This window comes from Rana temporaria, chromosome 5 (assembly GCF_905171775.1).
Source record: "Rana temporaria chromosome 5, aRanTem1.1, whole genome shotgun sequence".
Lineage (NCBI taxonomy): Eukaryota > Metazoa > Chordata > Amphibia > Anura > Ranidae > Rana > Rana temporaria.
This window is the reverse complement of record NC_053493.1, coordinates 266,619,209-266,642,985: the sequence shown is the minus strand read 5'-3', so window position 1 is coordinate 266,642,985 and position 23,777 is coordinate 266,619,209. Positions and strand designations below refer to the sequence as shown.

The window sequence follows — 23,777 nt, the reverse complement described above, 5'->3', positions numbered from 1 at the left end:
CAGGAAAGGTAAAATTACCTCGGAGCTTAGCAAATCCCACACTGCCCAAGGCAGACCGACGGGCCGGGAGAGGAAGACACAAGGACAGAACTTTGTTCTGTGGATAGGAGGAAACCCTCCCATCTAGTACTCCGAAGAGACCACCTCGCAGACCCACTAGTCGGAGAGCAGGGAGGTTTCACTGAATTGTGAACCTGCAAGCCGCCCCTCCCACCTAGAGACAGGGAGGGAAGGCTATATACATTGGCAGGATTTGGGTGCCAGCGTGATCGGCTTATGCACCCAGGGACAGATTAGTCCCCCAGCTGGGCCTTTGACGGCCTGGGAGGGTTGCCCCTAAATAATACACACACATAGTGTGTATGTATATTATGTAGGTGTATGCACACATGTCTTTGGAGGAAACCGGAGTACCCGGAGGAAACCCACGCAGACACAGGGAGCGACAATGCAAGCTCCAGGCAGATTGGCGTCAGTGTGCGGATTCGAACCAATGACTCTTTTGCTGCCAAGTAATGGAGTTAAGCACTACACCACCATGTGCATAAAACCATTCTGAAACAGACACCCTGGATAACAAGGGCGCAGCATTCAATGAAGCATCACAGACCTATATGAGGCCCTGGACCAGCTGGTCCGCTAGGCTAATAACCTCAGGAGAGAGTCGGTGCTCCTCCACTGTCTGGTGCAAAATGCTCACTCTGTGAGTTGTATACAGCACTAGGGGTCAGGACTACTCCAGGATGGCCGCCGAGCGTTCAAAACGCGGCCACAGGAAAATGGCCGGCACAATGTAAGCTGCGCCATAGCGCGGCTACGACAAAATGGGCGCCAATGGGAGTTTTCAATGTAATTGAAAAACCTCCCAAAAAATGGCGCCAGCGTCGACTGAGACCCCAGTGTAGTGGCCACAATAGGCCGCAAGCCAGACCCCAGCATGGTAAACATGGAACGGGTCAGTACTTCGGATCTTCTATCAGTCAGATCCATACAAGCGGTGGTTCCCGCCCGGCGGTGAGGGACTACAAAAGCCCTCAGCGGCTTTTCTCATTCCGCATCTCAGAAATTATCAAAGAAGGGCACAGAAGGAAAATACCTACACAGCGGTCTGATTTGTGTGATCCAAAAAAGACCGAGCCCTCGGCGGAAACCCAGCTGCACTATGCAGCTTAGGAGAGTCCCTTGCAGCAGTAAAAAGTGCACCCATAAATGCCTCATTCTGCCTTTTATTTTATTTTTTAACTAGGTACCTGGTCCATGGCTCCATAACAGAGCATTCCCCAGGGGATAACGGGGGAAGGGGGCACTCTTTTACCGCCCGCCCGCAGTCCACCCCCACCCTGGCACAAACTGTGTCCAGGACTAACAATAAAAACTCTGTGGGAATCCCGGGTGCTAACACCTGCTGCCACCACCAGCATGTGGGGAAGGACCCAGATACTGACTCCAATATTTACATAGTGTGTATATAATATGCACACCTGTCCATACAAATAGACAAAAGCTCCTAGAGCCCTATTCAGGGCCTCTCACCCACTTGCTGCGCTGACCAGGGGTAACCAGGGGACTCCCTCAGGAGGAGACTGCCCAGCGCTGCCTGTGAGGAAAAGAACCGTGAGGTAACTTTTGCAGGGACCTGTGATTAAACAGGAAAAGCCTCCTAGGGCTGTTTTATTGAAGGATAAGACACAGATACAGCATAAAAAGCAAAACCGTTACAGGTGTCACCAATCAGTCAGCCTCTGCTGAAGTATAATCATAAACATCTGTGCTCATCACAGGGCTTTTTACCTCACAGGAAAGCCCAATACAAAAAAGAAAAAACACAGGCCAGATAACACAGTCCCCTCAGGAAGGCCCCCTCCCCCCTGACAGTGGCAATGTTAGCAATGCAGCAAGGGAAAGGAGCAGGGAAGGGAGAAGGGACCCCCGAACCCCAGGAATGCCCAGCCGTACCAACCCACCGAAGCAGGAGGGACTGTACTTACCCATCCAAGCGAGGACTCGCTGACGCATTCCTGACAGAACTACAACCGAAATGGAGGTAGCTGTCGGCCCGGTCCACTGTGAGTGAGACAACACCACAGCCCAGTCATATGTGGACCTCGGAGCAAAGCTCACCGGCCCCCCCAGGAGTCATGGGGTATGGCGTGGCAGACCAAGCCTCTTTGCAAAGGTGTGCCCACGCTTGCTGGTCGGACTGAGTAGACTACAAGGATCTATATTATCCAGCCTGTCTCTCAGCCGACAGTTGAAAGAAGATTCTTCAAGAAAAAGTAAAGTAAAATAAAATAAAATTTCTCCTCAGGGCGCTGGGCCCAAAAGGGAGCCATACGTCCTTCTCCTTTGCTAGGCAGAACGAAACTGAGGCTGCATGCTGCAGTGAGGAGGGTTATGTCTGGAGGGACCGCCCCCTGGAGGGGCTGTTCAACTCTGTTAATGTAACATGTATTTAACATGTTTCTGCCTAGTCCTCTCCTGTAAACAGGGAACATAACCCACTTGTCAAGATTTAAGGAGCTGTGTCCGTCCATGGACGATAAGAGAAATTAGGATTTCCATTGTCATGCATGGCAGCACGACAGCAAACACAGGAGAAATTGCACAAGTGTGAATGGGGGCCTTAATCAAATAATTTGTACAAGCCGTTTTGTGAAGCAAAAAAAGCATGAATGTCCCCCCCACGCAAATGCACGGGTAGTCAGGGCCGGATTACTGACAAGGCCACCGAGGACAGGCCTCGGGGCAGCAGTGGATGCACGGGCGGCGCCGCACAGGGCCGATCCTAGATGGGGTGCAGTTCACCCAGGCGCCACAGAGGTGGGGGCGCTCAAGCACCAGCGTGCTCCCCTCCCTCCTCCTCCTCCACGTCGCTTTCCAGAGGCGCTCTCCCTGCTGGTCTCCATCACTGCTGTTTCCTGCCCATGTCTGTCCCCCCTCCATCCTCCTGTCACAGGAGATCAGAGCGGATGTCTGTTTGGAGAGAGACCCGCGCAGTGATGTCGTTGGGGGGGGGGGGGCGGGGCGATCTGTCATTTTTTTCTCCTCCTCCCCTCTGTCTCGATCTTCTCCAGCGGAGAAGCTCTGCGCGGCTGCACACTGTCCTCTCCAGCTGCCGCCCGGGTGGGGTTTGTCTTGAGGGGGTCTGTACTAATGGAGGGGGGTCTGTACTAATGGAGGGTGGTTTGTACTAATGGGGAGGGGGGGTCTGTACTGAGGGACTTATTTGTTTTACCTCATTTCTATCACAAGAAGCACCCTATGTGATGTGTGTGGGAGGGGGGGGCAGCATTGAAGGACCCGGCCTTGGGGCGGCAAAGGGAGTAAATCCGGGCCTGCGGGTAGTACCCACATGTGTATATAAAGAGTGACTGCGCTACACATGTGAGGTATCGCCACGAACGTTGGAGCCAAAGTGATAACTCATATTTAACTAGAAACGATAGTCTGTAAAGGCTTTTAGCCTGCGTTCACACTGGGTCTCACTACTTCTGTGAGATTTGTAACGATCTGATACAACTTCAGTGCTACTTTATATGGCCGTCGTTCCCGCGTCAAAATTTTAATTATTATTTTCAAGTCGTCCGTGAATAGGGATGGACGTAAGTCACGTCTAAGTTCAAAAAATGACGTTGTTGCGATGTCATTTCGCGCAAAGCACGGCGGGAAATTTCGAAACGGAGCATGCGCAGTTCAATCGGCGCGGGGACACGCTTCATTTAAATTAATCACGCCCCCTACCCGCCGATTTGAATTCCGCCGCCAGAAATACACTACGCCGCAAAATCTTCCTGGATTTGACTTAAAGTCAGGTAAGATACGGCGGCGTAGCGCATCTCTGATACGCTGCGCCTATCCAATTATATGTGGATCTGGCCCTGTATGTTTAGGAGAGATTTACAGTACCTATGGGGTAAGCCTTACCTATAGGTACAAATTATGCCTTTGAGTTTACTTCCTCTTTAGGACACTGCCATAGAAACACATTAGACACTACTTCAGGTATGATTTATAAATTGTATGTCGTGCCTGAAGACGTACTGGTGTGACCGAGGGCTTAAGGCTACATGCACATATTAAATCAATGTCATTCATGCTGGTTCTGGCAGAAAAAATCCAGGTTAAAAATTAACTGTCTGGTGCGCATTCATGTGTAAATTATGGCAGTTCTAATTTTATTAATTTTTTCATACAGGTCTCTAAATGCTGCTCTAAGATGGCCAACATGGAGTGGTTTTCAGAGGCATAAAAATAAGAATACCTCTAAAGCAGTGTTCTTTGTGTGCATGAGCGTGAAGCATGCATCACCTGTGAAAAATGTTAGGTACCGTACTGTAATTTGTCACCATTTCACAAGTGCACACCTGAGTATTGACATGTTTGGTATCCATTTACTCAACATAACCCCATATTTTACCAAAATTGGGTATTTTACCATGTCTGCGTGTGCCAAAATAAATTTTAGGTGTTTTTTTATTCCTAAAATATACATTTGGCAAATAGCTGCACAAATATCAAGTGACACAAAAGTTTAGAACAGCCACCATGTTATTCTCCAGAAAATAAGTAATTTTCTAGCAAAAAAATAAATTAATAATGCAGATTATACCAAATGCAAGATGGTTAAGAAGTCATTGCCACCTTGCTGATGAAGGCCATGGTCACAGGGTGTCTGGAAAGGGTATCCGCCAAATGTTTACCTTACCTGCGTTTCCTCACAACTCCTTGCTCCTCTGCAGCCAGCTCGGTGGTTAGCTGCTTCAATGTCCCGGGAGGCAGTGATGTCACCCCTGTGGTCATGTTCGTGCTTGGGCCTAGTAAATGGCTGCTAGGTTTGGGTACCATCACAGAGAAGCAGGTCACATGCTCCTCCAGATCTTGAAATGCTGTTAGTGTCATAGGAAGCAGAGGAGCGAGAAACTGAAGAAGGCGCACAGGTAAGGCAAGTATATGGAGGGCAAGGAAAGCCGTATCCAGAGACTTTGTCACCTTGCCCATGCAGGTCAAAATGACCATGTCATTATGGAAAAATTCAGCAAGAACACCGAAATTCTTTAACGGTTTACAGCAAGTGGGTGTTTTTGAAAAGTGTCGTCTCTTCAAGAATCCCCAAATGTACAAGATATGAAGCTAATGGATATTCCAAAAAGTCTGGGATTTATCCAAAACTGCTATATTAATTCAGGGTGAACCGATCCTCCAAATATTCTCAAAAGTCCACAGTAATGACCATGTTATTGTAGTAGTTGATGTATTCTAGGGGCCCAATTACATTTTGAATGGCGTCCCAATGATCCCATGTAATTTTAGGGCCATTGTGCTGCATTAGGCACCCCAGTAAAGTGAATGGCCTGCCTTAACGTAGCTCATGTTGTTACGTGCACAACGGGGGTTATTTACAAAAGGCAAACCCACTTTGCACTACAAGTGCAAACTGCACTTGAAATTACACTGAAAGTGCTCTTGGAAGTGCAGTCACTGTAGATCCGAGATGGACAAGCAAGGAAAAAAAAAAAATGAATTTTAGCTTGCACATGATTGAATGATAAAATCAGCAGAGCTTCCCCTCAGATCTACAGCGACTGCACTTTCAAGTGCACTTGTAGTGCAAAGTGGATTTGCCTTTCGTAAATAACCCCCAATATGTTTATATCAAACACACCACAACAGACCTGACCCGTGTGAATGGGCCTTTAAAGAAAACACTAAGGCAAATAAAGAGGTTGATTCAATCGCTTAAGACCCCTTTCACACTGGGGCGTTTTTCAGGCACTCTTGGGCTAAAAATAGCACCTGAAAAACGGCTCCCCTGCACTCTTAGTGGGAAAGCCCGAGGGCTTTCACACTGAGGCAATGCGCTGGCAGGTCGTTAAGACTACTTTCACACTGAAGCGCTGGGTGCGTCGGCGCTAAAGTGCCGCTATTCTTAGCGTTGCTTTACCGTAGTTTTTGCCGCGATTTTCGGCCGCTAGCGTTGCGGTTTTAACCCCCGCTAGCGGCCGAAAAGGGGTTAAACCCACCCACAAAAACGCCGCTTTGCAGGTGTTTTGGAGGCGCTGCCCTATTGATTTCAATGGGCAGGGGCGCTGTAGGAATGGTATATTTACCGCTCCTACAGCGCCTCAAAGATACAGCTGGCAGCTCCTGCCAGCGCAACACTCCAGTGTGAAAGCCCTCAGGCTTTCACACGGGATATAAAGGAGCGGCTCTTTCAGGGCGCTTTGCAGATGCTATTTTTTTGAGCAATAGCGCCTCAGTGTGAAAGCAGCCTAAAAAAACTCCTGCAAGCAGCATAAATCAAGTATTTTTTTTACTAGTGTCTTAAATCAGATCCACCCTGTCGAATCCAAGATGTAAGCGCCACCACAAAATAACTCCTATGCACATCCATAAAAGTTGCTTTATTTTTGGCTGGCCAGTGGATATGGCAAACTCCGGACAGAAAAAAAAAAAGACGATGGGAGCAGATGGTAGCGTCAGTGACAAACGTTTCACTGCTGCAGAAGGACACCATGTGAGGTAAGTCTGCCATACGGTGCCCATACGTGTACGTTATGGCAAGAGCCCTGAGGACCTCCATTACGTTTTATTTCAGCTTTAAATAAGCACAAAATAAAAAGTGAACCAGTTCTGCCTTCTGATTTTCAGATAAAATGATTTTATGTCTAACATTTTTATTTTTTCCCCCCCTTTTTTACCTAAACACTATAGGTCTAAAGGAAATATGGAAAGCACTGCAGCCATTTATTTCTGCCAAGGAGCTTACATACTGATTAGGCATTCAGTTTTAGTCCCTGCCATGTATCCGTTGTAAAAACAAAATAATGTAATAAAAATATAAGTGCATGCATTGTTAATGCATGAAGATTTAATAAAAAATAAATTATAGTAAAAGCACCCTGCTGGAGTAGAATGGAGAATTCTGAGACGTACAGCTGACATGAAATACATTTTCTGTGCCTATACAGTATATAGACACCATATGTAGACAAAGACATAACATGCACATAGGAACACACGCCTAATCTGCTATACCAGCTGATAGTGATTTGCATTCATTACATGAAATATTAATTAGCATGGGATGTCCGATGTGTATAGCTGCTGATCATAATCTGCTGGATTTCCGGTGTGAGGTTGTTATATAGCTTGGTGGGAATACTGCAGGATAAACTGCACCAGGTACCACACTGGCATGCAGAAATATACCTTGGCAGATTTCTGCACTGGGTATAGAAAAATGGATATTCTTTAAAAATGAAAACTAGGAAGATGCACACTCAGCGAATAATCTAGACAGGGGATGTCCAGATTCAGGGGCATTCCGCAACAATGTCATTGGATTGACAGATCTCCGATACTGTCATGAGTAAACATGAACGTGTCCTCATTGCTGTCCTCACATCACAACTGCTGAGAATCGACTCATGTCTGCCTTCACCGATCAAATGGAAAATGGTCAGATATTCACAAAAAAATATATAGGTTTACTATATAGATTTATAAGAAAAAATTATATATATATATTTTATTTTTTCTTATAAAGTGTGTGCGTACACACTTAAAAAAAAAAATGTATATAATATTATAAAAATACTATTATTCAGGAGATATATCTCCTGAATAATAGTATTTTTATAATATTATATACATTTTTTTTAAGTATATATTTTTTATAAGTTGTATATTTAAGTATAATATATATATATATATATATATATATATATATATATATATATACTTAAAAAAATCTATATAATATTATAAAAATACTATTATTCAGGAGATATACCTCCTGAATAATAGTATTTTTATAATATTATATACATTTTTTATAAGAGCTAGATAGATAGATAGATAGATAGATAGAGATATATATATATATATATATATATATATATATATATATATATATATATAAATGTTATTCAGGATTTATTTAGCACCAGCAGTTTGAGTATCATAATCCACTACATGATTGTAATATACTATGTTCAGCCTTCCCTCCAATACTGATGGCTCTCTATATCTCCTACAGGGAGATGCCAGGCATTGCACAGATCACAAGAGTTGCATGTATAGAATTTCATGCTAATTTGTTACTACTAATGCAATGCTGTGAAGAATAAAAAAAAAAAAAAAAACACAACACAAGACGTATCCTCCCTGGAGTTTTAATGAGATGTAAATTCTAACGGGATGATAGTTTGATAAAGCACCGCCTACAATAAACAATTAGGGGCCATTTAGATCTAGGATGGTGCATAGAGGAGAGTGTGTGTGTTTGTTTGTTTGTTTTGTTTTTTTGTTTTTTTAAGCATTAGGCAGGTGTGTTGTCATGCGTTTCTTTTGTGCATAACATGCATTTTAAGGGGGGGGGGGGGTTACGCTAGTTTTTGAATTTGGCGCAGATAGTGTTAACAGCCATCGACATGTTAGTGCCAATGCATGTAATACGTGCCATTGACTTGTATGGGGCTCCCAATGCTCTGAAATACAAAAAAAATAAAAATATGTAATAATAATAATAATAATAATATTAATAATAATAATAATATTATTATATATTTTATTATTTATTATTGTTAATAATAATAATAATAATAATAAATATATATTTTTTTTTTATTAATTTATATTTTATTATTATTTGTATATTGATTGACAACATACTTTATTTTATCTTATTTTTTTTTTTAAACATGCTCAGATAGCAACAGAAACTATATTACACAACCCGTGTTTTATTGCATTGGAACATGTACATTAAAATGCAACAGTGTTAAATAGTTAGTCTGGTTGAAAAAAAAGACACAAGTCTATCTAGTTCAACCAATAAAAAGGGAAAAACAAAATCTTAATAAAAAAAAAGGGGGGGGGTGTAAAATTGTCCCTGTTTTCGTAAAAGCCTAACGTTCACACTTTTTCTAGCTACTCCTGCTGATCTCCCGCAGCCTCTTCGCAGTCACTTCCTGTACACATGCATGTCCCCCTGTGATTTTTCAGGGCAGGTTTCCTGATGGTGACAACCCCAGACCCTGTATGTGTAATGTGCAGAAATGAAAACTTGGATTTCCCCATTCATGTGATATGACAAGAGCCAGCCAGGAAATGCTTTGATGGCAGGATCAGCAGGTATGATGTGAATGAATGGTGCAGATGTAATAAAGCAATGCCACCCATCATACACCTGCTGGCCCCTGAGCCTGGTCTGGGGTGGGTGATCACAGAACTGCCACCTGGATCAGCACTCACTATTGGATTCTCATCCCAAATAACACCCCCTCCTGTCAATCACACAGACAGGTTGGTGGCCCCGCCCTCCCGTTAACCCCTCACAGCCCGCTGTCATGCTGCTCCATTCCCCCCACCCAGCAAGCCGGGATTAACCCGCTCTTACCCAGCAGCTCTCTGGGGACCTCGGAGCTGTCGTCTGTCATGTTCCCCTGTGCTCAGTGATGGTGCCAGGCAGTGATTGAGCTTCACACCGATCAGCCGAGACCACCGACCGCAACAACACCGAGCTCACCGACCGTCACTACGAGCGGGGACCGAGCCGTCCTCTACTGTCCATGGCCCCCCCGGCACTCCTCCATGCCCCGCTCCCAGGTGACTCCGATAGAACAGGAAATAAATGGAGCCCGGCTGAGAAATCCCGAGCACTGACTAGTAAGGGGGAGAGGCTTAAAGAGACAGGAGTGGGGGTGGGGTGTGAATGAGAGATAGAGGAGGGAGGGAGAGAGAAAACACAACACGGCGCTCTCTCCTCACTCCTCCAGCTTCATGGCTCCGGATTTCCAATGTCAGCTCCTTCACCGACCTCCTTCATCACATCTATAGGTGGTCTTCCCTCCACCTCCGGAATAGGGACGGTTCCCTCCTCCTGACAACAATGGTGGACCATCACTTATCGTCTGGATACACCGCCACAGTCTATGTTTCCTCTATAGGGCACGTCTGCTATCGCACACCGCCACAGTCTATGTTTCCTCCATAGGGCACCGTCTGCTATCACACACCGCCACAGTCTATGTTTCCTCTATAGGACACTGTCCGTTATCACACACCGCCACAGTCTATGTTTCCTCTATAGGACACTGTCCGTTATCACACACCGCCACAGTCTATGTTTTCTCTATAGGGCACCGTCTGCTATCGCACCACACCACAGTCTATGTTTCCTCCATAGGGCACCGCCTGCTATCGCACACCGCCACAGTCTATGTTTCCTCTATAGGACACTGTCCGTTATCGCACACCGCCACAGTCTATGTTTCCTCTATAGGGCACCGTCTGCTATCACACACCGCCACAGTCTATGTTTCCTCTATAGGGCACCGCCTGCTATCACACACCGCCACAGTCTATGTTTTCTCTATAGGACACTGTCCGTTATCGCACACCGCCACAGTCTATGTTTCCTCTATAGGGCACGTCTGCTATCGCACACCGCCACAGTCTATGTTTCCTCTATAGGGCACCGTCTGCTATCGTACACCGCCACAGTCTATGTTTCCTCTATAGGGCACCGTCTGCTATCGCACACCGCCACAGTCTATGTTTTCTCTATAGGACACCGTCCGTTATCACACACCGCCACAGTCTATGTTTTCTCTATAGGACACTGTCCGTTATCACACACCGCCACAGTCTATGTTTTCTCTATAGGACACCGTCCGTTATCACACACCGCCACAGTCTATGTTTCCTCTATAGGGCACCGTCTGCTATCGCACACCGCCACAGTCTATGTTTTCTCTATAGGGCACCGTCTGCTATCACACACCACCACAGTCTATGTTTCCTCTATAGGGCACCGTCTGCTATCGCACACCGCCACAGTCTATGTTTTCTCTATAGGGCACCGTCTGCTATCACACACCGCCACAGTCTATGTTTCCTCTATAGGGCACCGTCTGCTATTGCACACCGCCACAGTCTATGTTTCCCCTAAAGGACACCATCCGTTATCACACACCGCCACAGTCTATGTTTTCTCTATAGGACACGTCCGTTCTCACACACCGCCACAATCTTTCCTTCCTCTATAGGACACCGTCAATGCTTTGGACGAGGTATGAAAACATTAGATATTTCACGAAAATGTAAGCGTGATCATTGCACTATTAAGAGATTTGTGGCTGATTCAGAGCGCGGACGGGTTTTGTGCAGATAAAGATACATTGAGGAAGATTTCTGCCAGATCCATGCATCGGATGAAGAGAGCAGCTGCTAAAACACCATTACATTGCAGCAAACAGGTATTTCTCCAGTCGTCTTCCAGGACGGACGGCACACTTGAGATGACGGGTCCCACCTGACAGGAAACACAACAGAGTTTAAAAGGCCCCACCCTTCCTGCTGTCTCTCAGTTATTGATTGTGTTTCCCATAGGATGGCAGCGAAACTGTTTATTTTGTTATTTTTTACAGACCACGGTCTAGGACTGAGGTCCCCCCCCCCCCCCCCCCACCCAAGGATATCAGACCTAAAGCGGCCAGTGGTGGCTGCAGGGTCTTACAGGACTTTTTGTCACGTCAGGGGGCTTTCCTTTTATTAAGCTCAGGGGGAGGTACACCTGAATAGTGGATCAGAATCCCCCCTGAGTTACTGGCTGGTATTGGACATGGTGAGGATGTCCATTCCTCCAGGGACCTCACATCCCACGCTCTTCACATACCTGACTGTGGCAGATGGTTTGGTGAAGCCGCTCGTATACCCCCCATCGGCAGGGGATGTATACTTTGCAGGCAACATACCGTGCTTGGATGGCCGGTGGAGCCAAGGAATCTCCTCCTCTTTGCTGTGCGACTGCCGGCGTCCCCCGGAAGCTAGTGCACATGTCCTGGACGGCGCGCTCGAGTGAGGTCACTGTCGGCGAGCCAGACCACGACAAAATGGCAGCGATAGATGTGGCAATTTTGAATAAGGAGCGTGGGTCCACGGTCCTGTGTCCTCCATCCTACTCGGCGGTTAGGCTGGCAGCAGGGGATGGAAAAGGAGTATGGATCGAATCCGGCAGCGTCAGAAGTCACCACAGGGGGTGAGTGACAGTTGGTGGGGGGAAGGGTATTGGGGTGGCCCTAAGGGACAATGGCTTAAGGGGCATTATCCGTTTTATGTTTTACAGAGACTGAATGCCCTGCCCAGGGGACGACCAGTAGGTCTAGAGGCAAATCCTCGAGTAAATCCAAGCGTTGTGGGAATTGTGGTGATAAACTCCCGCAGGGACACGCAAAACCTTTCTGCTTTAAATGCATTTACAGATTAGCAGGCAAGGAGACAGCACAGGCTATAAAGGAGTGCCGGGCACTACAGTCTGAAATGCTCGCCAGTGTTCAGTCCTTCAGAGATACGGTAGAGAAGAGGGAGGAAGCCCCCGTAGGTAGGGAAAGCTCCCCCTCTCTGGTGGGTACCCCGGCAAGTGTTACGGAAGGATCCCAGGGACCGACTTTAGGTTACTCTGATGAAGAGCTAGAGGCCTCGGACCAGAGTTCTCGAGAGGAAGGGGAGGATTCTCACCAGGATAGTCTCGTTGAGGCTAGACCTGGCGGACATCTCTTTTCAGCTGAGGACATGGAGGGTCTCCTCAAGGCTATCTATACCTCTGAGGACATTCAGCTACAGTCCACGCACGTCTCAGCACAAGATAGACTGTACAGGGGACTTGGAAAAGCTCATACCAAATCTTTCCCAGTACACCAATCTCTTAAGGATATCATTTTAAGAGAATGGAAGGAGCCTGAGTGCAAAGACTTAAAACCTGGAAGCGTAGGTGCCCCTTTAAAGCTGAGCAAGAAGACAGATTTTTTTAAGGTTCCGCGTCTGGATGCTTCGTTGGCTCAAGTATCCAAACGTTCGGATCTGTCCTTCGAAGATTCCGGGAGCATTCGGGATCTGATGGACAAGAAATCTGAAACCCTGCTACGCAGAGCCTGGGACGCCAGCGCTGCATCTATGGGCCCAACATTGGCCTCTGCATGTGTTGCTAGAAATGCGGACGGATGGGTTCGCAGGTTAATCGACCATGTAGCACAGGAGAGTAAATCTAATGAGGTGCTAGATTCTCTGGCAGTGGTTGGGAAGGCAGTAGCTTATTTGGCAGATACCACGGTAAAGACAGTTAGAACAACTGCCAAGTCGGCAGCACTTCTAAGGGATAAGGGAGGGATACAAACTAGAGTTTATGTCTCCCCCCCCCCCCCCCTTACCCAAACTTTATCCTCACCCATCTCCACAAAGATCCATTGAAAGCAAGGGACCTTTTGGGGAGTGTCCGAACTAGCGGAACAGGAGGTCATCATTCCTGTTCCCGTGGATCAGATCGGCCAGGGGTTTTACTCCCACATATTTGTGGTGCCAAAACCATCCGGCAAATTCCAGCTGATCATAAATCTACGAAAAAGATAAACCAGTAACTAGTGTACAAAAAGTTCTGGATGGAGAGTATTTACACAGTCAGAAGACTCCCATCTCCAGGAGGGAGTCTTTATGATAACATTGGACTTAAAGCAGTGTTTCTCAATTCCAGTCCTCAGGCCCCCCCAACAGGTCAGGTTTTCAGGATTTCCATTATTTTGCACAGGTGATTTGATCAGTTTCACTGCCTTAGTAATCACCACAGCCTTTTCATCTGAGGGAAATCCTGAAAACCTGACCTGTTGGGGGGGCCTGAGGACTGGAATTGAGAAACACTGACTTAAAGGATGCTTACTTGCATGTCCCCATTGCCCCGAAACATCAGAAGTTCCTGAGGTTTGCGGTGCAGACGAAGCAGGGTGTCCGACACTGGCAGTTCAAGGCTCTCCCCTATCGGCCTAGCTGCCAGTCCGAGAGGTTTCACCAAAGTTCTGGCTAAGGTGGTGTCTTTTCTACACCTCCAGGGGATAGCCGTGATTCCATACCTGGACGACATGCTTATTTTTAGTCCAGCCCTGAAACAGCTCCAGGCAGACCGAGACAAAGTGCTGTCCACTCTAGAATATCTGGGGTGGCTAATCAGCAGAGAGAAATCCTCCCTAGATCCCGCACAATCCAAGGTTTTTGTAGGGTACCGGGTAGACTCAGTGAACCAAAGGATCTTTCTGCCTCAAGAAAAGATCACAAAAGTGCAGAGAGCAGTGTCTACTCTGCTTAGTACCGGAGAGACCTTTCTAAGGGCCATGATGAGAGTGCTGGGGCTCATGTCATCCTGCATCCCAGCGGTTCACTGGGCCCAGTTTTATTCCCGGAGACTCCAGGGATTCATTCTCTCCTCCTGGGTCGGGAGAAGAGAATCCCTGGACATAACAGTGTCAGAAGAGACAAGGAACTCCCTAGACTGGTGGCTCAACACAGACAACCTGTCGGGAGGTCGGTCCTGGACCCAACCGAATCCGTTGATTCTGACTACGGATGCAAGTGGCTGGGGAGCTCATATGGGAGATTTCTTCACCCAGGGCCCTTGGGAACGGGAGCAGAACAAAGCTTCCTCCAATTTCAGGGAGCTGTTAGCGGTCGGAAAAGCACTAAACTTTTTCAGAGACCAGGGAAGGGAAGTACAGATCTTCTCGGACAACGCAGTAGCTGTGTCCTACCTAAATCATCAGGGGGGAACAAGGTCCAGCAGGCTGATGAAACTGACCCAGGAGATCCTGGGGGATGTGGAGAAAAAGATTCTCTCAGTTTTGGCGGTACATGTAAGAGGGTCCCTCAACATTCAGGCAGACTTCCTCAGCAGGCAGCCCATTCATCAAGGAGAGTGGGAGCTAAACAACAAGGTTTTTTTCTCTAGTAAGCCAACACTTTGGCAGACCAGAGATAGATTTGTTTGCCTGCAGGAAGAACAGAAAAGTTCACAAGTATTTCTCTCTCACCAGGGAGCAGGGCTCCCACGGAATAGATGCCTTAGCCCAGAACTGGGAATTCGCCATGGCGTACGCATTCCCTTCCCTGGTGCTCATCCCCCGGGTATTGCAGAAGCTATCCCGGTCAAACGGGTGCCTTATTCTGATTGCGCCCTGGTGGCCGAAGCGAGCATGGTTCCCCACCCTGAGAAGGTGGTCGATTGCTCCTCCGCTGCATCTCCCGTCCAGACGCGATCTCCTCTCCCAGGGACCAGTGTTGCATCCCAATCCAGGTTTTCTTTCCCTGACAGCATGGTGTTTGAGAGGGAGATCCTCAGGCGTAGGGGATGTTCGGAAAAAGTGATTGACACACTCTTGCAGAGAAGGAAGCCAGTCACCAGACACATTTATGCAAAAGTTTGGAAAGTCTTCTCTCGCTGGGCTCAGCCTAGAGAAAGTTCTCTCCAAACAATCCCCATGGTCCTGGATTTCCTCCAAGAGAGGGTTGACCAGGGTTTAGCAGTCAGTACTCTCAGGGCTCAGGTTGCCGCCCTATCGGTATTTTTTGACCAAAGGCTGGCCCTGAACCCACTTGTAAAACGATTTTTGACAGCCAGGGAAAGGGTAACCCCGGTAAGGACAATCGGGTTCCCACCTTGGGATTTATCCCTGGTATTAGATGCTCTAATCAAAGAGCCTTTTGAGCCGGTGGCTCAGATTTCTGTTAAGTTTCTTTCACTTAAAATGGCCTTCCTTCTGACAATCATGACAGCCAGAAGGGTTAGTGACCTACAAGTTCTGACCATAAAAGAGCCCTTTTTGTTGCTCCTAGAGGATAGGGTAATCCTCAGACAGGATCCTTTATATTTGCCAAAAGTGACCTCCTTTTGTCAGAACCACAAAAATGACAAAGAGGAAAGGTTTCATTTATTAGACGTTAGATGTCTTCTAGTCTATTTTGATTTAGAGTGAGTGAATTCAAGAGATCAAATCATTTACTAATTAGTTTCTCCGGTCAAAAGAAAGGGCCTCTAAGCCTACGATAGCCAGGTGGATTAAACAGACTATCGCAATAGCTTATGAACGGTCAGAAAAACCTGTTCCAGCTAATATTAAAGCTCACTCAACTAGATCTGTGGTGACCTCCTGGGCAGAGAGGGCAGGTGCTTCGATTGATCAAATCTGCAGAGCAGTAACTTGGACGAGCCAAAATACTTTCCTGGGACACTACAGGGTGGAGCTGTTGTCTCCTCAGGACTTGGCGTTTGGCAGGAAGGTCCTACAGGCGGTGATCCTACCCTAAGGTAGGCCTGAACTTCTTGCTCATCGTCTCAGGTGTGCCGTCCTAGAAGACGACTGGAGAAAAGTACCAGTTACACTTATCAGTAACAGGTTTTCTAGGAAGTCTTCCAGGACGGCAGGCCTACTTCCCTACCCTTAATTGTTGGTGATGTTTTATTCTCACAGAATGTACCCTTTGACACCAGTGTGGGTCTATACTTTGTCATAACTGAGGGAAGGGTGGGGCCTTTTAAACTCTGTTGTTGATTATTTTTCCTGTCAGGTGGGACCCGTCATCTCAGGTGTGCCGTCCTGGAAGACTTCCTAGAGAACCTGTTACCGGTAAGTGTAACTGCTACTTTTGAAGCTGCTGGTGCCTTTTGAGTCCCACGGACATCAAGGTGTAGAGTCCTCCAGAGTCTTGCAACTGTGCATAAACCTTCCATTCGGCCACCACTAATCAATGCTCACAAGCAGAAACAGCTGCATTGGGCAGAAAAATACATGAAGACTAATTTTTAAACAGTCCTGTTCACTGATAAGTGCCGTGCAACCCTGGATGGTCCAGATGGATGGAGTAGTGGATGGTTGGTGGACGGCCACCATGTTCCAACAAGGCTGCGACGTTAGCAAGGCGGTGGTGGAGTCATGTTTCATGGGAAGAGAGCTGGTTGGCCCCTTTAGGGTCCCTGAAGGTGTAAAGATGACCTCTGTAAAGTATGTGGAGTTCCTGACTGACCACTTCCTTCCCTGGTAAAGAGGGAAGAACTATGCTTTCCGTAATAAAAGCATCTTCATGCATGATAATGCACCATCTCATGCTGCAAAGAATACTTCTGCATCAATGGCTGCTATGGGGATGAAAGGAGAGAAAGTCATGGTGTCGCCTCCCGACCTCAATCCTATTGAACCTTTGGGGCATACTCAAGCAAAAGATCCATGCAGGTGGGAGGCAGTTTACATCCAAACAGCAGCTCGGGGAGACTATTCTGACATCTTGCAAACAAATTCCATCAGAAACTGTCCAAAAAGTTCCATGGATGCAAGACTTGTAAGGCTGCTATCAAATAAGGGGTCCTATGTTAAAATGTAACGTGACCTGTTAAAATGTTTAAAAAGTTGTTCAAAGTTTGATTGAAATAGCGTTTGATTTCAGTAAATATGCTGCAAACACAACAAATGACAATTTTCAGTTCTTTACAACCTATAAAGTGTTTTGAAACTTATTGTGCGTAATAATTTGGAACAGTGCATTGTAAGTTTTTTATTTTGAAAAAAAAACAAACTGTTATCATTAGGAGGTTTGTTCAATAAAATTTGAATTGTACTCTTAATAGTTGACACAATAGGACACCGCCACAGTCTATGTTTCCTCTATAGGACACCATTTGCTATCGCACACCGCCACAGTCTGTTTCCTCCATAGGGCACCATCACAGTCTATGTTTCCTCTATAGGACACCGTCCGCTATCACACACCGCCACAGTCTTTCCTCTATAGGACACCATCTGCTATCACACACCGCCACAGTCTGTTTCCTCCATAGGACACCACCACAGTCTATGTTTCCTCTATAGGACACCGTCCGCTATTGCACGCCGCCACAGTCTATGTTTCCTCTATAGGACACCGGCCACTATTACACACCGCCACAGTCTTTCCTTTATAGGACACATAGCCACAGTCTATGTTTCCTCTATAGGACACCGTCTGCTATTGCACACCGCCACAGTCTATGTTTCCTCTATAGGACACCGTCCGCTATCGCATACCGCCACAGTCTTTCCTCTATAGCAGTGGTCATCAACCATGTCTTCAGGGCCCACTAACAGGCCAGGTTTTATGTATTACCTTGGGGAGATGCAGACTAGAATACTGCAATCACTGAGCAGCAAATTATATCACCTGTGATGTATTTCAGTTATCTTGCAAACCTGGCCTGTTAGTGGGCCCTGAGGACAGGGTTGATGACCACTGCTCTATAGGACACCGCCACAGTCTATGTTTCCTCTATAGGACACCATTTGCTATCGCACACCGCCACAGTCTGTTTCCTCCATAGGACACCACCACAGTCTATATTTCCTCGATAGGACACCGTCCGCTATCGCACACCGCCACAGTCTTTCCTCTATCGCATGCCGCCACAGTCTATGTTTCCTCTATAGGACACCATCCGCTATCACACACCGTCACAGTCTTTCCTCTATAGGACACGGCCACAGTCTTTCCTCTATAGGACACTACCATAGTCTATGTTTCCTCTATAGGACACTGTCTGCTATTGCACACCGCCACAGTCTATGATGGTGTGTGATAGCACACCGCCATAGATCCATAGTTGCCACTGGATACTTGTAAAGTTAGTGTCCAAAGAAAAGCATACTAGTGAGAAGGTCTTCAGGATTCTGAGCATGACAGATGAGAGCAAAGAGGACGCCTCACTGTCAGAATCGGACAAAGGTGAAGAGGTCCCTGCTAAAACCAGACATACCTGACCCCATGTTGCTGTAGAGCTAGAAACACATAATTATACTCAGATGAAGCAGGGAACAAGTACTAGCGATGCGCTAATACTTGGAGATCTGGTAAAGCACAAGCAGCATACATCCTTGTTTTTTAGGCACCAGTACTGCAGTATTTAATGGTGAAGTGGCATGCAGTACAAGCTGGTGAGGTGGCTAGCACTAGTAACTAATGCAAGCAGACAATAAGTAACTCAAGCACAGGCCTGTAAAGGCTGATAGTAGCCTTCCAGAGGAGCTTGCAACCCTTATTTGGCAGCCCCTAGATTCGGCAGCACCCCTTATCCCTCCATTCACAGTCCAGCCAGGGGTTCAGGTGGAAACAGCCAACTTAACAACTGTTGGAAGGCGAAACATTGTTTTTTTTTTTCAGACGCCAACAAGGAAGATCTCTCTCTCAAAGATACAGAACCCTGAAGAAGGACTTGCGTAACGTATCATCTATGCTCTTTTGTTTTTAATGCTCTGTATTATTGTTCTAGTTTTCTATGTTAGTATTTCTACTTTCTTTGTAAATAAATAAGACATTTGCTTCGTTGAGCATTGTGTTTATTTTTATAGCTAACATTGTTATTATATCATCACAATTAAGGGCTCTTTCACACGGGCGGATCATATGTCCGCTTTTTTATCCATCCGTGTACGGATGAAAAAGGGACATACATTGGTCCCTATGAGATCGTGGGTGTCAGCGGATGAACATCCTCTGACACCCGATCTCGCCCGGTGCCACAATCCTCCGATTCTGCAGACGGAGGAAACCCCTATTTTTCCACCCGTCATCGGATCGGGTGAACACGGACAGACGGTCCATGTTCATCCGATCCCCCCATAGAGGAGAGCGGAGAAAAGACAGGGAGATCCCTGCACAGTGTGCGGGGACCGCCCTGTCATCCGCCGGCTCAGCGGGGATCAACGGAGCGATCCCTGCTGAGCAAGCGGAGGTTCACGGGGCGGATCATCACTGATCCGCCCCGTGTGAAAGAGCCCTTAAGGGGTTGTAAAGGCAGAAGTTTTTTTTTTTCATCTTAATGCATTCTATGATAAAATGCCTTCTGTGTGCAGCAGCCGCTCTAACACTTACCTGTGGTCTCTCTCTGTCTAGCGATGTCCACTAGTGTCTCAGCCGTCCCAGATTCTCCTTCCTGATTGGCTGAGACACAACAGTCCCGCTGCTGTCAATCAAAATCAGCTAGCCAATCAAGGGAAAGAGAGAGGGCAGAGCCGGGTCGGGGCTCAGTGTCTGAATGGAGACAGGGAGCTGTGACTCAGCTAGGGTGCCTCCAAAACAAGCTGGTTGATGTGGGGGCACTCAACAGGAGGACCTGAGAAGAGGAGGATCCGGCCTGCTCTGTGCAAATCCACTGCAACAGAGCAGGTAAGCAAAACATGTTTATTATTTTTATAGGAAAAAAAAAATAGCCTTTACAATCACTTCAGTGTCATCAGAGCTTTGATAGACTAGCTAATTAAAGGGACAGACAAGATAATACATATTTATCATTTAAATAGGAGGAAGCCAAACCCGTCCCCTATTTATTTCAACAAGCCCTTTGACTTTTTTTAGCTGTTTTTTACCGAATACCTCTATAATTTGGTTGTGGACCAAACTAATGTTTATGCCCAACCGTACATCGCCACCAACACAAATTCATACCTTGCCAGGCCATTTGAGTGGAAACCTGTCACGTTTTTCAATTGTAAAACTTTTTTGGGCCTAACCCTTAAAGGGGTTGTAAAGGTAAATGTTTTTTCACCCTAATGCATTAAAGCGGAGTTCCGGCCACAATTTCACTTTTTAAATATAAATACCCCTGTAATACACAAGCTTAATGTATTCTAGTAAAGTTAGTCTGTAAACTAAGGTCCGTTTTGTTAGGTTGTTACAGCATTTAGACACTTTATAAAATAGAAATTGACTGGGGCCATCTTAAGTGTGGGCATCATGAAGCCAGACTGTATGACTTCCTGGATTTCAGCCTTGCAGATCTCGCACATGCTCAGTGCTGCACAAGCAGTGTCAGTTTCAGCACCTGTGCTGTCCAAGTCACATGATTCTTTGAGACTGGGGAGTGCACAGACTCCTGGAAAGTTACACCCACTACATTCCCAGGAGTCTGTGCGGTGTAGGTTAGGAAGCATTAAGCACCTAGGTGCAGGAAGTGGGAAGATTAACTATTCTGCCTAGCAACAACACTTTGAAGGCATTTAAAAAAAAAAATCCTTTTTTCGTAAAGGACTAATGAAATTTTTTTAAAACTACTGATGTAATGTTATATTTATGGGTGGAACTCCACTTTAAGGTGAAAAAACATCCGACAATACCGACCCCCGTTATACTTACCTGAACCTTCGAGAGTCCCGCGCTCGCCCCCCGACATCCTCTTTGTAGCATACTGCAATGGGAGACTATATGGTCTATCTTTCACGTTTGTGAGAGATTCGAAGACCCTGGGCTTTTTGGATCTAGTCATGATACTGGGAAGATTTTGCAAAAAATTACAGTAAACCCACTGCTGGTAACTTTTTTTTTTACATTTTGACAGCTGTGATTACCTGCAGTGGATCAAAAACATTCCCAAGGGTCAGTTGCGTCACCTTAGACAGAATTGTACTAGAGACTCTTGATACATAGTATGCCCTCCTAAAGACCACATTTTTGGATAAAGGATACCCTGAATCTTTGAAAGAGCAGGCCTACACCTTTTATTTGGATGGGAAACCCAATGAAAGTAGGAAAAGAGGAATGTGAGCATCCTCTCAGGTTCAGCACTCATTTCCATGACAGACATCGCAAAATGGAATGCATCCTCGCCAAACATTGAGATATTCTGTTGCAAGACCCACATTTTAAAATAAATTATTCATGTTAGACCTAGGGTTACCTGTAGAAGGGGAAAGAAGGATGCCAGGGTACTTTGTGAGACACAAACCACAGGGTATAAAATATACACAATTTTTATTGAACATTTCAACAGTTTTGATGCATACAATTAAAAATAGTTTTTGTAGAAATTGGTACATACACATATGAATGGATTTCCCTAATTATGTAAAGTTTAACTAACAATCCAAGGTGTAAATGTAATTATGATACATTGCTTTACACGTTTTGTGATATGCTTGCTTCCTTAGGAGATACATATATAAACGTCTGAAATTAGAGACAAGGGCCGATTCAGGTAGAATCGCGCAATATTTGCGTGGGCAAAGAGCAAATTTTTTTCTCTGCGCCCACGCAAATATTGCGCTTTGCCCGCGATTCACGGAGCAGTTGCTCCGTAAATTGCGCGGGCAATATGCTAAACAGCCGGGCGCAAGGCTGCCTAATGTAAATGATCCCGCCGGGGGCGGGAATCATTTAAATTAGGCGCGCTCCCGCGCCGAGCGAACAGCGCATGCTCCGTCGGGAAACTTTCCCGACGTGCATTGCGGCAAATGACGTCGCAAGGACGTCATTTGCTTCTAAGTGAACGTGAATGGCGTCCAGCGCCATTCACGGTTCACTTACGTAAACGACGTGAAATTTTAATTTCACGGGCGGGAGGCGCAGCTATACTTTAGCATTGGCTGCGCCTGCTATTAGCAGGAGCAGCCTTATGCTAAAGGCGCCGTACGGAAACTCCGTACCTTGCGTACGCAGGGCCCGCGCAACTTTTGTGAATCGGTGGTAGTATGCAATTTGCATACTATACGCCGATCACAAAGGCCGCGCCCCCTAGCGGCCAACGCAAGAATGCAGCCTGGGATGTGAAGGCATAAGGAGGCTTATGTTTGTCACATCCTAGGCTGCAGTCGGTGTAACGAGGTTCCTGAATCAGGAGCACTCGTTACACCGGAGCAAGTAAGCACTTGCGCCGCGCAACTATGGTTGCGCGGGCGCAAGTGCTTCTTGAATCTGGGCCAAGGTTGTTAAGAATCAGATCATAAAGGGGAGGGAAGGGAAAGGGGGGAGGAAAAAGGAGAGGAGAGGGGGGAAAAAACAGGGGGAGAGGAAACCGGCAAAGAAAGGACAGGGAAGACCAAAACGTACAATTCTATATATTAGTCCTAATGAACTTCCAAAACAGGGTAAGAAGTCAAGTACATCATTCTTCTTCTTCTCTTTTTTTTCTACACACACACCTACACAGGTTGAACTGTATGGACTTGAAGAAGGGCCACACGACAACAGCCACCCACTTCGCCATCCACCACTCTGTGTTCCAAGCCTCGCACTGGATCCATGTTCCCTGAGCATATAACGTCTCGCTTGGGCGCTTCCACCTGCTGGGTCCTGCTAGCGGTGTTTCAAAGCTTTCCATCGGCTCCTCTCTGCGGCCATCCCGCCACTCACCACCAGAGCTGCGGTTTGATGCACTTGACCCTCCATCCCAGCTCTGCATATATCCGTTGTCCCTTCACATTGGAGTAGGTTTGGCACATAAGAAGCTCAGTTTACCACCACAGCATTGCTTCTCACAGCTGATCCATACTTCACCGCCTAACAAGGTACTGCCAGAGTGGTAATTATGTTGTATAGCTGTTCCATCTATGCAAGGAGATTTTAACTGTTGGTATTCATCAACCTTACTTCATGTCAACAATAAACTGATTTTATTACACTGACTTTATCCACAAATTTTTCCATAGGAGTTGTTTCCGATTAGCACTTTCAGTTATGATTATTTCTGAATATTTGAACTGGATGGATTGTTGTCTTTATTCAACCTTACCAACTATGTATCTATATATGTAACTATTGGTTCCCAAAAGACTCCCCATTAGAAATGAAGATGAAGGAAAACAAAGGAAGATCCTATAGAAGGGCTCCCAATTTAAAGAACAAAGTAGCTCCTAGCAAATTAAACCCATTCTGAATTGTCCTCATTATGTCTCATTCCCCTCAAGGGTATGTTTCAGTGTTGTAAGGCCCTTTGTAAGACCTGCAATTTCGTATGACATGGTCAAAAAGAATTTGTGTCCAAGGGCAAGACCTGCAAGATGGAACGACTTTTACAACTGTTGATCTGATTTTTGTAGTGTATTGCTTTACCTGTCTGTGTGAGCTCTTGTATGTGGACTGCACTATTAGGCCACTGAGAAAGAGATTTGGCAAACACCACCACTTTATTGAGGAAAGAAAAGATCAATATAGTGTCCATT

General features: G+C 46.2%; 1 protein-coding gene across 4 annotated transcripts in view; it reads right to left on the bottom strand.

The window, feature by feature from the left end:
• Nucleotides 1–9,687, bottom strand: part of CARMIL1 (capping protein regulator and myosin 1 linker 1) — a 376,378-nt gene extending 366,691 nt beyond the window's left edge. For all 4 annotated transcript variants that reach the window (XM_040353821.1, XM_040353823.1, XM_040353822.1 and 1 more), the window contains exon 1: nt 9,401–9,687. In XM_040353821.1, the coding sequence (XP_040209755.1) occupies nt 9,401–9,440 (40 nt within the window). In that variant the 5' untranslated portion in view covers nt 9,441–9,687. The remainder of the gene's footprint in view (nt 1–9,400) is intronic.
• Between the last annotated feature and the right edge of the window lie 14,090 nt (nt 9,688–23,777).